Genomic DNA, 16,262 nt, shown 5'->3' with positions numbered 1-16,262 from the left:
TCATAATGTTATTAAAGCGGGAGGAGGATTTATACAGTAGTAGCTCAGGTTATAAATTTCACACTTCAAACATCATTAAAAAGTCACATTCATAGTATGTCTGTATGAATTTTATACAGACACTCAGGTTCCATTATGAATGATAATTATCATCCTGGCACATAGATAAGATAAGGCAGGTTTTTTCTTTTGGGAAATTGTTTCATTCTTCTTTTTCTGTCTGTGTCTTTCTATATTAATATTGTGAGGGAAGATAGAGTGTGGATACTGGGTAGTTAATATATGATACTCATTCTCTTACTGTATAGATGGTAAAATGGAGTTAAAAATGTAAAAAACTAGTATTTTGTGTCTGTATTTTGTCATCAAAATGTCTTCAATCTGTCTCTGTGTCCTCAGAGATGCAGCCATGTCCACCAATAAGACGCCACACTGCAGCTCCATTGCACATATCCAGGGGGTGCTGCAGCAGCTGGACGAGGCCCAGGGACAGATGGAGGAGCTGTTCCACGAACGCAAAATCAAGCTGGACATCTTCCTCCAGCTACGCATCTTTGAGCAGTACACAATAGAGGTGAGTGAGGGGTCAGTGTGAACAAGGACTTAACAGTAGATATACAGAGTTACACTGCAGATTTTTTAAAGGAGACATATTATGTAACCTTTTCCACAAATTAAAATAATTCCCAGCTGCTTAAAGACATGTCTGTGACATGCTTCAATCAAAATACCACAAGGATCAAACATCACAGCTCTTTTCATCCTCTCAAAATAACCCGGCTGGTTTCAGTGCCTGTCCCTTTAAATGCAAATGAGCCACTGCTTGCCCTGCCCCTTCTACTGGCCCCAGGTAGGGGTGGTATTATGCAAATTTGAAAACTAGTTACATCAATGGAAGACAATTAAGGGAACAGCTCGTAAAACCACATGGATTTCAACCTAGGGAGCCTTAAAATTACAGATTGTTTTTGTCAATTCTCACATTTTGGGGGCCAGAAGGCAAGACAAACACCCAAATATATGTTTAAGAGCCTTCAAAAAGTGATATTTCCATGATATGTCCCCTTTAAAGCAAAGAAGAGATCTGACCTTGGAAGAAGGTCGACTCACAAAGGCAGACTGATCGATGCTTTACCTCACATTGCTTCACATCTTCTTATTATGTACAGTATATAGCACAGCTGCACTTAAACACACCAAAGACGACAGCTGAAGGTAACGACCTGACGTCAGCCCGTTAAACGCTCAGAATACAAACTAAGACAGTGTCGTTTAAAAAAGTCGCATCTGTCACAGTAAAGTTTAGTTTTGTGTGGTTTCACAGCCTGAAGCGTTTTGCTTGGGGACAGAGAAAATAAAGTTTCTCCACACAACATTGTCTGATCCCTTCGTCTTGTGTTCCTTCAGGTGACGGCAGAGTTGGACGCCTGGAACGAAGACCTGTCTCGTCAGTTGAGCGACACCGGCCGTTCGGGCAGCGGCGGCGGTGGTGGTGGCGGCGGCAGCAGCAGCTCCAGCGGCGGCAGCAGCTCTTCCTCCAGCGGCGCGGAGGACATCGGCCTGGCAGAGCAGCGGCTGAAACGACACGCGGAGAGGAAGGCGGCCATGAACAACATGACCTACGAAGTGATGCAGCAGGGCCAAGACCTGCACCAGTACATCATGGAGGTGCAGGCGTCGGGTACGACACACATTTGAAATATTTATTTATGCCCACATAAGAAAGAAGTACAAGGGTTCTTGCACAAGGGACATAAATACTGCCAATGCAGTTGACAATGGAAGACGGCTGAACACAGTTACATACAAAATGACCTACAGGTCAGATAGAAAGCAGACATTCAAGGATACAAAAAACATTGTCTCCTCCAAACGGCTACCAATAACAACTGAAACTGAGCAGTACCTGGCTAACTGTTCAGCTCTTCTTTTAGAGAGGCCAGCCATCTGAAGGCCCCTCACAACCAACTTATGCACATGCCCCAGACTACCAAATATAAAGACTAGAAGTTTACATCTGTAGCCCAGCTGAGAGATGGTCTGCTTCAGCTGCTGGTATTTCAGCACTTTGGTTAGAAAGGTTAGAAAGTTTGTTGTATTTTTTTTTGTTTTGTTTGTGTGTTTGGTGTTTCTGCATTCTCTTTTGTTTGTTAATTTATTGCTAAAACTAAGTATAGGTAACCCTTTAATTTACAGGACACTAATTATGTGATAATGTCAAGAAATAGCCAAGAAATAACAAGTAATTGCGTCATAATGTCAAGAAATAGCCTAGAAATAACGGTCAATTTCATAGTAATGTCGAGAAATAACGATTGATTGCATAGAAATAGTCCAGAAATAACGGTCAATTGCAAGGACAAAGCATGAAAAGTATGTGTGATCTTTTGCCTTTATGAAAAACATGACATTACTATGAAAGTGACTGTTATTTCTTGGCTATTTATTGACATTATCACGTAATTAGCAGCCTGCAAATTAAATGGTTACCAAAGATTAATCCAAATTTAGATTTTCTGATACATTTTTACATATGCTGACTGTAGTTTGTCTACTAAGAACCACTTGTAACATGAATTGTCCTACTGGGTGTTGAAATGCTACAGTATTGATGTAAAACTGGAACAAAAGTGGAAATAGAATAAACAATGAGAAAGAGGAGGTAGAGAGAGAGAGGAGATTTAGCAGAAATACAACGATGGAGGCAGAGAAAACACACACTACCCTGTGGTTTCATACTGTAGCTCCTGGAAAAATTATTTCCCAGCATTCCTGTGTGTTTTGTCTTTTGGCCTGGAGTTCACACCTGGCATCATTACGCGGCTAAAATGCTTCCTAAGAGCCGTGCACGCCAAAGCTTGCCAGAAAGTAGTCCATACAGTATGTAGCCTACACCACAGCCTCAAACAGGGAAGCATCCACATCCACATCCACATCCACATCCACATCCACGCAGCGACTCCAGTTGTTGCCCCGGATTCCCTCTGAATGTGTCTGAGCAGGCACACATCTGGATTTACACTCCACAGCCTGATGCTCTGGCAGCGGCACCGTGAGCCCTGATCCCAAAGCGTGTTGTCTGGAACAGAAAGAGAATTAGGTTAAAAAATGGTCACAGCAACAATCCTCTTACTGTGTGTATATTTGTGTTGAGGTCTCTGCCTCAGTCACTGTGCCCCCTGGTGTGATAAATCTCTCTCAGCCCGCACACACACACATGAAACACATACACACTCACTCTCTATCAAGTAGCGCCAGTTACTGGAGCAGTAAGGCATTGTTAGGTCACTGATCACTGACTGAGAAGAAGAGACACACATTTGTCTTTTATTTAAAAAGCTTCAATTAATCCAATATCTGCAGCTCAAACACAATAATCAGCTGCAGATCAAAAGCAGAGATCACAAGATGCAATAATCAATACTGAATGACGACACCAGAAAACAAAGAGGCTTCTATTCTTCTATTCTATTCATTCAAAGATAAACGTCTTTTAAAAAAAAAAGAATCACAAATCCTGCCTTTTAATTAGAGTCAGCCCCACCAGTATTTAGTAACACACGATGCTGCTTCATCTGAGATCATGAGTAGATTCATATGCAACTAGATTTAAATGTATATCAAAATTAAAGGGACAAAGAGGAGTTTTGGAAAGCGAAGTGTTTTCACACTACATTTCTCATGCGCCTCCACGCACACGGTGAAATACTTGGACTGGCGCAAGATGGACGAAAGTGAACACATTTGCCGAGAATGTTTTCATTAATCAAGAATGAAAGTCGGAGGTTCGAAGACGATCAGATACCGTCGTAGTTCCAACTATAAACGATAAACTATAAAGCGATCCGGCGGCGTTATTCCCATGACCCGCCGAAACCAGGAAATGCTGGGCGAGAGGACCACTAAATGATAATATCAAAATAACTATAAATACAAAACGATATATTTATCGAAAATGGACCCATTAACAAGTGTTGGTAACGTAGATTACGTTGCCTGTCCTGCAATATAAAAATTGTCAAAGGGATATTGAGAGTGTGCTGGCTTTTTCTCCCCTTTTCAGTCTGCTGCTGAAGCCATGCACCTCCTTTAGTTTTATCCTTTTATATTTTTTTTTGGGTGAGTGCGCGCTTCCCCTTCCTGTGTTAACGTAGATTCATCCACATTAATATGAGACTCTTTTATAACCCAAAGCAAACTCCTCGGGGTCTCTTTAACATGTTAAGTGTTTCAACTTCAATTTTTCTGTTAGGAACCTTAATCGTGAAGAGCATCAGTGCATATTTAAACAGGATAAATAAACAAGATAAATACATAAAGTGTAGATAAATACAAATGTCAAGAGGTTAAAAATACAAAACAAATGTTAAAAAGAGAAAGACACACACACCCTAACTACTGTATCATACACAAGCCAGACCAGATCAGCTGTTCAATAATCTGATCATTTAAGGTCCAAAACTAGTCATGGCTCTCTTGGTTTTAAAAATAAGGGATCTGTATCTCAGACCTGTTTAGCCCTTCTGTTGTATGTGTTCATAGTTATGGTTTTGTGTAGTGGGTTGCTTGTGATGGATGTTGGACAATGAACCAAACCAGGCTGATACTGTATGTTGAAGGTGACGACTGAGTCAATGAAACATTTGTATGAAAAAAAAGTGTTAATGTGTGTTTTCATCATCAGGGATCGAACTGACCGGGGAGAAGGACATGGACTTGGCCTCTCAGGTTCAGGAGCTGCTGGAGTTCCTCCACGAGAAGCAGCAGGAGGTGGAGCTCAACGCGCAGCACACGCACACACGGCTGGAGCAGACTCTGCAGCTACGCCACCTACAGGCCGAGGTCAAACAGGTAAAACTCCTGCTCTTACTCTAGCTTTCATTAGATTTTCAGAGACATTTGATGTGATTAATGTATTTTTTTATGAAACTGGACTCTGGTTAACACTGCAAAAACTCAAACTCTTACCTAGAACATTTGTCTTATTTCTAGTCGAAACAAATCTCATTATACTTAAATTAAGACTCACAGTAAAAGTAGCTTGTTTTTAGACACTTTTTACTTCTTTCAAGCATATATGCACTTGAAATAAGTAGAAAAATCTACTTATTTAGGCTGATTCTACATTTTTCTTTCTTATTACAAGCACAAAAGCAATTTCTACTTATTTCAAGTGAAAATTTGTTTGAAACAAGTGAAAATTATCTAAAAACAAGATCATTTTTTAAGTGATGAGTCTTATTTTAAGTGGAAAGAGGTTAGTATTGAGTAGAAAATAGACATTTTGACAAGAAATAAGACAAATATTCTTGGAAAGTTTTTGCAGTGTATGAAACACGTCTGGACAACAGAGTCACTTTAAAGCAGCATTTATCTACAAAATATCCTGAGCGTTATCCTGATCCTGAGCCAGAGAGGACGATGAGAAAACTACATCCTAAAAAGGAAATAATATGGAGCTTTTAATGGAGCAAGGTGGACTCGCCTTTTATTATTAGAAACAAAAAGAAATTCTATTTGGAAAGACTCCTCCATGTTGGAGAAGAGACAAGAATAACACCCAGCGCTTCCTGCACAGTGGAGTGAAAATGTTTTGTGTTTTTTTTTGTGGAGAAACTAGTGCAGATGTGAACGTGAACGTGCTGCGTGTTGAGACAGGAAGCTGCTGCTGCTGCAGATGGATACGACTGAATAATTTATGAAGTTATGGCAACATGCTAATAACACACACACACACACACTCAAACTGCTACATCCTCGCCCATATTGTCTTTCTCAGTCCACTCGTTCTCTGCCCCTCTGCTGCTAACCAATTAATACTTAGCTTCAGGCACAATTCACAGGAATGCAGAAATTAGTTCTTAAAATAATTGTGGTTACGATGTCGGTCAAGTGTGAAGTAGGATATTGTAAAATGCAAATAAACCTGCAGCGACACAATGATGACAAATTCTCTGCGACTTACTTGACAATAAATCAGCATCAGCTCTCTGCCTGCCTGGAGACTTGGCTGTTAACTCACAATAAATCATAACGACTTGTCCTGTTTAGTTTGTCACAGATGAAAGTAAATCTTGCTTTGATAGCAAGACACACACTTACACTTGACAGATTAAAACAAAGCGTGTGTGTGTTATTATTAGTACTGTCTCTATTTTCTTCTTCCTGTAGTTAAACAGGTGGTTTGTACTGGCCATATACCTTTTATTATACTTACAATAAAAGTCAGTAATGGGTGTTGTTTTCCAGTTGTGAATGTCTGCACTGAGCAAAACCTGCAGAAAGCTGAGGACAGTGAAGCAGTGTAATGATAAATAGAAAAACAAAACAAACATGCTATCCAATAGTGACTAATGGAAGCAGCTGTAAATGGCCTTTCGTCGGGCAAATGCTGTATTTTGCTGTTTAAAAAAATGAATTAAAGGTTCAGAAGGAACATTCACACCTGATGTGAAACAAGAACTGTTAAATTCTCACAAAAACTTTGATATTGTTTGATTTGTGTTAATCACCAGAGGCCCTGCGATACGATATCATCATGATACTTGTGTCTCAAAACAATATTATTGCAGTATTAAAGAGGAACTAAGCAGGATTTCTCCCGTGGCTATGCTACATTTTTACCTTAATTAAACGGCTCCGGAGTAATTGTGATAGTTAACTACATGACTTGTGACTTGTTACGAGTGAGAACGGAGGCTCTCTGTCTTCCACCTGGCGTCTCATGGCTGAAAACCAAGCTTGCAACATCAGTGTAGTTACTTGGCCGCCGCCCCGGTGTCCCAGCTCTCGTCTCTGTGGCACCGCCACACAAACGCCCTCCGTAACCGGCAATCTTTTGTTAATGACGGTTAAGACTACACAAATACACAAACGCTGTAACATCGTATATGTTATATAACGTTATCCACCGCTCGATGTATTGATTTTTTCGCTGGCTTCATTGTAAACAAATGCACATGGCCGAGAGGAGGGTTAGCAACACAGCGGAAAAGCCACCGGACTTGCATAGTTCCCCTTTAAAAATGTTGCAAAATGCTGCGATATATTGTGATTTATTACCTTTTTTCAACTGCAAAACAAGTGTCTCCAAATAAAAACTTTGTGCACATCTGTTTTTTTCAAATAAATAAAACTTCTCAGTCTATTCGGCTCAAGATCAAGACTTTGCATCTGTATCATTCATGCTTTTGGTATCAGTGTGTTTCTCTTGGACTCTTCCTGACACAGTTTTGTGTGTGTGTGTGTGTCCCTCTCTCCCTCTCTTCCTCTCTGTGTCCAGGTGTTGGGCTGGATCCGTAACGGTGAGTCCATGTTGAATGCCAGCATGGTGAACGCCAGCTCCCTGTCTGAGGCCGAGCAGCTGCAGAGGGAACATGAACAGTTCCAGATGGCCATCGAGGTACACACACACACACACACACACGAACACACACTCACCCCGACACACACACTCACTCTCACACACATCCTAATTACTGCTGCTAAAACCAGGCTTACTGTACTTTAATAATAATTATTTCAGTATGCATCGGTTTGAATAGGAGCAGATGGGGGCGCACACTGATACTCACACACACACACAAACACACACACACACACACACACATTTTCTTTGTCATCTGTGTATGAACCAGGCTTCAGTAATTATTTTATTATGCACTGACTTTGAAGAGTAACAGATGCTAACACACACACGCACATTCAAATGCTATCTTTTCTTGTGTGTGTATGTGTGTTTGAGTTACTCTGCGCAAACCTTTAAATAGCTGACTCCAGAAGTGTGTGTGTGTGTGTATGTGTGTGTGTGAGCACTAAAAGGAGGTAAAAGCCCCTTGGTCAGCACTGTACTACACACACATACACACAAACACACACATGCACGAACACATTGTTTGGCTCAGACCCAACATGTGTGTCCTGGCCTGGTTTCTGCTCCTGTGGAACCGTGATTTGCGTATGTGTGTGTGTGTGTGTGTGTGCATGTGTGTGTGTGTGTGTGTGTGTCTCCTTAACATGATGTAAGTCATGCATCCTCCATCAGACTGATGTAATGCTGCCTTGGCTAATACTTAAAACACACACACAGGCACACACACACAGACACAGGCACACAAAGCACAATGAAAGCATTGTCTGGCCCAGCGCTAACGACGATGAAACGATGATGTATCTTCATAAAAAGAAATAAATAAACTCACACGGCGGCTTCTGACACTCTGACTCGGTTATTCTACCGTTAACAACAACACCACAGATTAATCACAGCGTCTGCTCGCTGGACTGACGCCAAATGTGTCTGTTGTATGTTCATGTGACCATCCATCAGTTAGACCTGCCTGTCTTTACTGTAAAGGCGACGGGGGCGGAGCCAAAATCCTGCACCAGCGAACTACACTAACTAAAGATGCAGATGCAGAAAGTTTCCTATAGAAAAACATATTAGCTACCTGATTCATAGCACAAAAACAAAGCAATTAAATTAGATATTAATACAAGTACAAACATAATTGGCGTCCACACACAAAAAACTTTGCCGCCTTGTTTTATTAGTTTATTATCATGTTTAGGCACGAACAAATGTAAAACAAAGACGTGTATCAATTGAAGGAAAATATGTAACACGCTTAATAGATTAAAAAACATATTGAAAAAAAATAATATTAATAAATATAAAACTGAATTATGAGCAACGTAAACTGCCTTCTGTATGTAGTATAACATACACGTTTTGTTCTTAATAAATTTCTAAAATGAGCTGACGGAAACTGTTAATGTAAGAAGGGTAGACAAAATAAGCTGAAGCAGTCAAGGTACATTTGTTTTGTTTAGGATTTATACTTTAAGGAACAAAATAAATGAATTATTGTTTGTTTTTTATTTAGGTTTAAATCATATGTGTATATAATGTTTTTTATCGGTGTGTGTACTTGATTCTACAAGACTGAAATAAACTCACTAAACTAAAAAAAAAACTAATTATTATTAGTGTTTGAAACTCTCCACGGGAAGCCTCTTAAAGCTGAGTTGAACTAAGTCAGTGAGTTTTAATTGGTAACAGTCCCCTCCTCTTCTCCCTCCAGTCTCTCTTCCATGCCAACTCTCTCCAGAAGACTCATCAGAGCGCTCTGCAGGTGCAGCAGAAAGCCGAGGTAAAGCCATGATGTTATATATCGTAGCACACGTGAGACAGAGTTTGAAAAAGTAAGACTCACTCCTCCGCAAAGCTGCTCTTATCCAACATGCTTCATCTCTACATCTCTAGCTCCATCATGACCCCCTCTCTCTCTCTCTCTGTTGTCTCTGTGTTGTCTCTTCTTCTTCTTCCAGATGATGCTGCAGGCCGGTCACTACGACCCGGAGGCGATCCGAGGCTGTGCTGAGAAAGTGGCCGTTCACTGGCAGCAGCTGATGCTGAAGATGGAGGACCGGCTGAAGCTCGTAAACGCCTCCGTGGCCTTTTACAAGACGTCTGAACAGGTGCATTAACCCACATTTCCTCCTTTCTTGGGTTGGGATGTCACGGATTTGCTTGGTACAATTATTGTCACGGTATTACGATCACCACGATTACCATGCATCAATTACAGTATTTTCACAACACACACCATTCACAACACTATGAATGTGTAAAATCAAATTTAGTCAAAATATAACTACATTACTAATTATATACACAAAATATTTTAAGTATCTGTTAATATAGGACTAATTATTAACCCCCTAAGGGAAATGTTTGAAATATTAAAGTCATTCATTGTCATCTCTACCAAATGTTTTACGCTTATTTTAATCATTTTTTAACATTTAAATTCCTACCAATTCATTGTAACATTAGGTAAATTGACATTAACGTTATTTAACCCAGTTACTGTGTATTCGCCTTTTACTTTGGCGTACAAAGCCGGTGGTTATCCTCCAGGTAGTGATACATAATCGACGCGTTTCCTGCTTTAGCTGCTACTTTTTTGTGGCATGTTTTGGCCGTCGTCGTGTTAATACGTTTGTTTGGAGGGAATAAAAGTCTTTCTCCGCCAAACTTTATCACTTGTCTCTGTCCTGCGACTCGCATGGAACGAAAACTAAGTTACACACTTTGTTTTCGTTTGTGCGAGTTGCGATGATCCACCGATACAATTCTGACATAATCTTTTTATGGAAAGTGACAGTATTGAAGAATATTTACGATGAATTAATTGTGGTGTTTAATACCACGATTACTTGTTTTCACAATTAATCGTGACATCCCTAAGCAGGAGTGCTGTCACACTGTCAGTAACTCTTCATCCGTTGCCTTCAGGGCGCCGTTATGTCCTTCCTATGTGTAAAACAAACCGCTTCTCTAAATCATTCGTCCGCTCTGCACTCAGACTTTTAAATTCTTCATAGGGTTTTATTCTTTTTCTGTATTTCTTAATTCTTAAAGCAATGTGTTTTGTAAATTATTTTACTTATACAGGAGGCTATCACAAGCTCTTATATTTATTATCAATTCTAAGCTCCAATTTGTCTGATGTGTTGTATTGACTATTTGACTATTTATTGTGGGCCATGTAGGCTATATGAACCACAAGCTCAAAACGAATTGCCCCTTGTGAGATTAATAAAGTTGTTTGAATTTGAATTTGAATTGAATTGAAATGAATGTGTGTGTGTCCAGGTGTGCAGTGTGTTAGAGAGCCTGGAGCAGGAGTACCGTAGGGATGAAGACTGGTGTGGCAGTCATGACAAACTGGGAACATCTGCCGACTGTGAACACCTTCTACCTCTGATCAGTAAACATCTGGAGCAGAAGGAAGCCTTCCTCAAGGTGAAGTGAAACAACACAATTCAATAAAGACTCAATTAAGGCAAGCAGAGTGTAGAAACAAACCACACCTCAGTCTGTGTCATACACAACTTCATTAAGGTTTGTGTAAATGTTTTATATGAGATACGATGTCACAAGATGAGACGATAAAGTTGGACAGAAGATTAGATCCATCATCTGCCTGAATTACTGTTCAGCCAATAAACACTCAGCGTCTCTGCCAACAATTGAGTTTCATTTGCTTTAATAAAATTTGCAAATGACCTTGATTGGGTGAAGGATCCATATTGACTGAATGTTAATAAGGTAACAATTTAATATGGAGATCAGTTCAGTCCTTTGGATGAAGTCGCTTCACTTGGTCTGAATCCAAGGACGAAGGAGAAGCTGTTTGTGGTTTGAGCAAACTGGACATAAACAAAAGAAACAAAGTGATTCACAGCAAGTCATCCTGTATGTTCACTACCAGTCAAATATTTAGACACACCTTCTCATTCAATGGTTTTTCTTTATTTTTTTTTTATTAATTTCTACATTGTAGATTCATACTTAAAGGACAATTCCAGGCAAATTCAACCTGGGGCTGTAGTTTCCTAATAGATTAGGTCTAAAACCTGAAGATTTTCTTTTTAATGTCTCCTGGTCTGCAGTAGTTCGGGTTAGGGTTAGGGTTAGTCGTCTCCACATCGCCACAGCAGCGTATAAAGGGAGCGGGGACGGATCTTAGGCTGTTTAGGCTGTTTGCATCCCACAAAACCATTTTTTTTTCAACGACATGAAAGCCGACATGTTTGTAAACGGAGCTGTAATACAAAGTCTCGCGCGAGAGTCAAGTTGTTGCTCAGTATGTTTACAGGTAGAATAAACAATAGCCAGATTTAATCTCACTGCTACGAAAACTTTGTGGCTCTGAGTTGATATTCCTTTGTTGATAAAACAAACGGGAGCAATTAAAAAGAAAATCTTCAGATTCATTCTTTAAGACCAAAAATATTAGGAAACTAGAGCTCCAGGTTGGATTTGCCTGGAATTGTCCTTTAAGACTCCAAAACTATGAAGGATTGGGCTACTTAATGCTGCTCCTTTATTTCCTGTCTTACATTACTGGACAAACTGATTAATCCAGGTGTGTCTGAGTAGTCACAATGGTCAGACACACCTGGATTAATCCAGTAATGTAAAACTTTAGGTTATTTACATAACCCCGGTTCTCTGAGTAATATGAGTGAGATGTCTCACTATGGGATGCACGCCTCGCTGCAGCCCTCAGAAGCATTTATCTCATTACGCCAATCCTGATTGGCTGGTGAACGTGTCCGTCCGCCACAGGTAGTCCCTCCTACCTTAAATAGCTCATGCGGACGGCACCACCCTCATTCAAGATAAGCACCTCTTCTCACTCGCCCAAGCAAGAAGGGTGGTCTGGTGAGACATCTCACTCATATTACTCAGAGAACCGGGGTTATGTAAATAACCTAAAGTTCTCTTTCATAATATTTCGTTCGATGTCTCACTATGGGATATGGTTGCTCCCGTATTGCCAGACAAGCTTATCGAGCGTCCACCAACCCACAGGGAAAAAGGTACTCTGTTCCAATCAGGACAGCAAAACCGCGCGTGCCACGCACGGAGCGGAGACGTCCAGCATATAAAAACGGACAAAAGTGAGAGGCGAGGACCAACTCGCTGCAGCACAGATGTCCTGAACAGAAACTCCCCTGAATAAGGCCCAGGATGCGGCCAAGCCCCGAGTCGAGTGCGCCCGCAGACCCGCAGGTGGCTGCAAACCCTGACTCGTATAAGCCAAAGCAATTGCCTCCACGACCCAGTGGGACAGGCGCTGCTTTGTGACAGGTTTCCCCTTATGAGGATTAGCCCAGGAGACAAACAGCTGATCGCTCCTCCTGAAACCCTTAGTCCTGTCCATGTAAGTGCGCACCGCACGTACTGGACATAACGCATGCGACCGCTGCTCCCCAGGTGAGGCAGCAAAAGCCACAAGGTCAATAGGAGAACATGAGCCCACCACCTTCGGCACAAAGGCCGGGTTGGGCTTCAAAATCATCCTCACATCCCCCGGGAAAAGCTGAGCGCATGATGGATGCACCGAAAGCGCATGGATGTCACTGACCCGTTTAGCCGAAGCCAGAGCCAGTAACAACACTGTCTTGAGAGACAGATGTTTCAAGCCTGCCCCCTCCAGCGGCTCAAAAGGAGGACCCTTGAGTCCCTTCAGAACCACAGCCAGATCCCATGGTGGCACCAGCGGTCTGGACACGGGGAGAAGCCTGCGCGCTCCCTTCATAAAACGGCAAACCAGCGGGTGCTGGCTCGCTGTTTGCTTCCCAAACCCCACGTGACAGGCGGCTATAGCTGCCAAGTACACTTTAACTGTGGAGAAGGCTTTTCGTTTGTCAATCAGATCCTGCAAGAATGACAATATCACTCCCACTGGACACTGAAAAGGAACGTGGCCATTTCCGTGACACCAGTCCTCAAACACTCTCCACTTACAGTCATACAGAGACCTAGTGGAAGAGGCTCGAGCACTTTGTATAGTGGAAATCACACGCTGTGGGAGTCCCACAGCTGACAGATTGAGCCACTCAGGGGCCAAGCCCACAGCGCCAGGCGTTCTGGGTGCGGGTGGAAAACCGCCCCCCCCCCCTGCGATAACAGGTCCCTGCGCAGCGGGGGCTGCCAGGGCTGCGCGCACAGCAACCGATATATCTCCGCCAGCCAATGCATCGCAGGCCAATGCGGAGCTATCAGAATCAGCGCGTGGCCGTTGTCCCTCACTCTGGATAGAGTGGGGGGTATCAGGGCCAGGGGAGGGAACGCGTAAAGAAGCTCGTGCGGCCAGACGTGCGCTAGTGCGTCTATGCCGAGGGGAGCATCCAGGCTGCGCAGAGAGTAAAACAGCGCGCACTGCGCGTTTCCCCTTGACGCGAACAGATCCACCGCGGCCCGACCATAACGGGCCCATATCTGTTCCACAATCTCCGGGTGCAGAGTCCACTCCCCGTATACCGGCGCGCCCCTGGACAACAGGTCTGCGCCCGTGTTCAGAGCTCCCGGGACGTGCGTCGCCCTCAGGGAGAGGAGACGACCGCAGCTCCACAGGATCAGTCTGCGTGCCAGCATGTGCAACTGACGAGAGCGCAACCCCCCTTGCCGGTTGATGTACGCCACCGTCGTCGTATTGTCCGTCCTCACCAGGACATGATGACCCATGAGAGACGGGAGGAAGTGTTTCAGGGAGAGGAACACCGCTGAAAGTTCCAGAAAATTTATGTGAGACCGCTGGAGGTCCACACTCCAGCAGCCCCTCACTGACCGGCCCTCGTGAATTCCGCCCCACCCTGTCAGGCTGGCGTCCGTAGTGACCACCTTCCTGGACAGGACTGAGCCCATGGGTACCCCGCAGGTCAGAAAGGACGGGGCTCGCCAGTGGCGCAGTGCCCTGACGCACCCCGGTGTGACCAACACTCTCCGTGCGCCATGACGCACGGGATCCAGCCCGCATGAGGCCACCCAAAGCTGGAATTCCCTCATGTGGAGGCGACCGAGACGAACCACGAGAATGGCTGACGCCATCAGTCCGAGTAATCGAAGACACAATCTGAATTGAACAGATTTGCCTGGATGAAAAAGCGCGAGACATGTCCTGAAAGCTCTCACTCGCTCCGCCGAGAGGCGCGCCGTGAAAATCACCGAGTCCAGGGATAATCCCAGAAAGATTATGTCCTGTGTCGGGGACAGCATGCTCTTTTCCGCGTTTATCACAAAACCCAGGTCGAATAGGTGCCGTGTGAGAATACGCGTATGCGCCATGGCCTCCTGCCTCGATTGTGCCAAAAGCAGCCAATCGTCCAGATATGTGGCCAAGCGAATGCCCTGCTGTCTCAGCGGGGCTATCGCCGCTTCCGTGCACCGTACGAACACCCTCGGGCTTAAAGACAGACCGAATGGGAGCACGCGGTACTCGTAGCAAGTCCCCTGGAAAGCGAACCTCAGATACTTTCTGTGGGGAGGATATATTGGAATGTGGAAATACGCGTCTTTCAGATCGACAGAAGTGAACCAATCGTTCTGTCGCACCAGGCGCAGCAGGGATGCGTGTGTGAGCATCCTGAATTTGTATTTCCTGAGAAATTTGTTCAGAGCACGTAGATCCAGGATAGGGCGAATACCACTCCCCCCCCGTTTGGGGACCAGAAAGTACCTGGAGTAAAAGCCGCTCTGACACTGTGCGGGAGGAACGACACAGATTGCTCCTTTGTTTAACAGTGAGAGGATTTCCTCTTGTAAAACACGAGCTGACTCTCCCTGAGCCTGGGAGTGTATTATGCCGGCGAATCGAGGGGGAACAGCGGCAAACTGCAGCCTGTATCCCCTCGAAATCGTCCTCAACACCCAGGGCGAAGCTGCGAGCGCGGCCCACCTCTCCCACCTGCGGCAGAGAGGTGAGACGTGCTGCAGCTCCTCCACCATGAGAGGTCCCAACCGCGGTGCGATGGCGCCCTCTCGTGGTGGAAAACTGACATGGCCCCCGGGCGGTGCTGTGCACTTTGGCCCGGGAGGACAACGCAGTGACGGGGACCTCACTGCCCTCGCCCCGGGAAAAGCCATGACTTTTCCCAGGGGGGGGACAGCAGGTGCCGCCACCGCGCTGTTTATTTTTATAGTTTTGGCTTTTATTAGCTGCGCCCTCGGCACTCGGCCTGGATGCGACAGCGGGACACATTTTATTTTCTTTATGAAAACTTGTGTGTGTGTGCGTGCTTGTGGACATGGGAGAGGGGCAACCGCTGAACCCTCTGCCGTCAGATGTCCATCTCTCCCGGCCTGCTCTGGCACGGTCCGTGGCAGCTGGGAGATGGGGGCGTGGGGGGCCCCGGAGTGCACGCTCGGAAGCCAAACAGGTGGAGCTGGAGAACGGGGAACTTCCAGCTGCATCACCGGTGAAGAGAGGGGCGGTCAGGCCGCTCTCTTCTTCTTCCTGGCCTGGTGGCTGGCAGCTTGCGCGGGCTGTGTCGGCGGAGCTGTAGCTGGGGCCGAGGGCTTCTTGAACCAGCCGGACCGACCGGGCACGGGCGGCGGGGCGGGCTGAGGCTTCGGTTGTTTCGGTATTTTGAACTGCGAAACCTGGGAAGCAGCCTGCGCGAAGGTTTTACGCTGCGCAGGTGGAGAGGGAGCTGGGGACTTGCGAGGGAGGCAGAGCTTGAGAGCTTCGTCTTCCTTCTTTTTGGCTTCACACCGTCGTTGCATCGATGCTAAGGCGGAACCAAAAATCCCCTCCGGGACAATGGGCATGTCCAGGACGTCGTCCTTCTCTCTGTCTGACAGGCTGGCGAGGTTGAGCCACCGCGCTCGCTCCTGCAGAACCATGGTCCCCATCGCTCTTCCCGTGGCCTGGACCGCGCAGCGTTGGACACGGAGACACAGGTCG

General features: G+C 44.7%; 1 protein-coding gene across 5 annotated transcripts in view; it reads left to right on the top strand.

Annotated features, from left to right (window-relative positions):
• Nucleotides 1–16,262, top strand: part of kalrna (kalirin RhoGEF kinase a) — a gene marked incomplete at its 5' end in the record, with an annotated part of 198,281 nt that overhangs the window by 84,424 nt on the left and 97,595 nt on the right. For all 5 annotated transcript variants that reach the window (XM_083997143.1, XM_083997144.1, XM_083997142.1 and 2 more), the window contains 7 exons: nucleotides 400–574; nucleotides 1,408–1,681; nucleotides 4,685–4,851; nucleotides 7,283–7,402; nucleotides 9,084–9,152; nucleotides 9,331–9,480; nucleotides 10,661–10,810. In XM_083997143.1, coding sequence (XP_083853269.1) covers nucleotides 400–574; nucleotides 1,408–1,681; nucleotides 4,685–4,851; nucleotides 7,283–7,402; nucleotides 9,084–9,152; nucleotides 9,331–9,480; nucleotides 10,661–10,810 — 1,105 coding nt within the window. The remainder of the gene's footprint in view (nucleotides 1–399; nucleotides 575–1,407; nucleotides 1,682–4,684; nucleotides 4,852–7,282; nucleotides 7,403–9,083; nucleotides 9,153–9,330; nucleotides 9,481–10,660; nucleotides 10,811–16,262) is intronic.

This window comes from Trachurus trachurus (assembly GCF_905171665.1).
Source record: "Trachurus trachurus genome assembly, chromosome: 21".
Classification (NCBI taxonomy): domain Eukaryota; kingdom Metazoa; phylum Chordata; class Actinopteri; order Carangiformes; family Carangidae; genus Trachurus; species Trachurus trachurus.
Note: the sequence above shows the minus strand (reverse complement) of the source record. Positions and strands in the feature narration are given on the sequence as shown.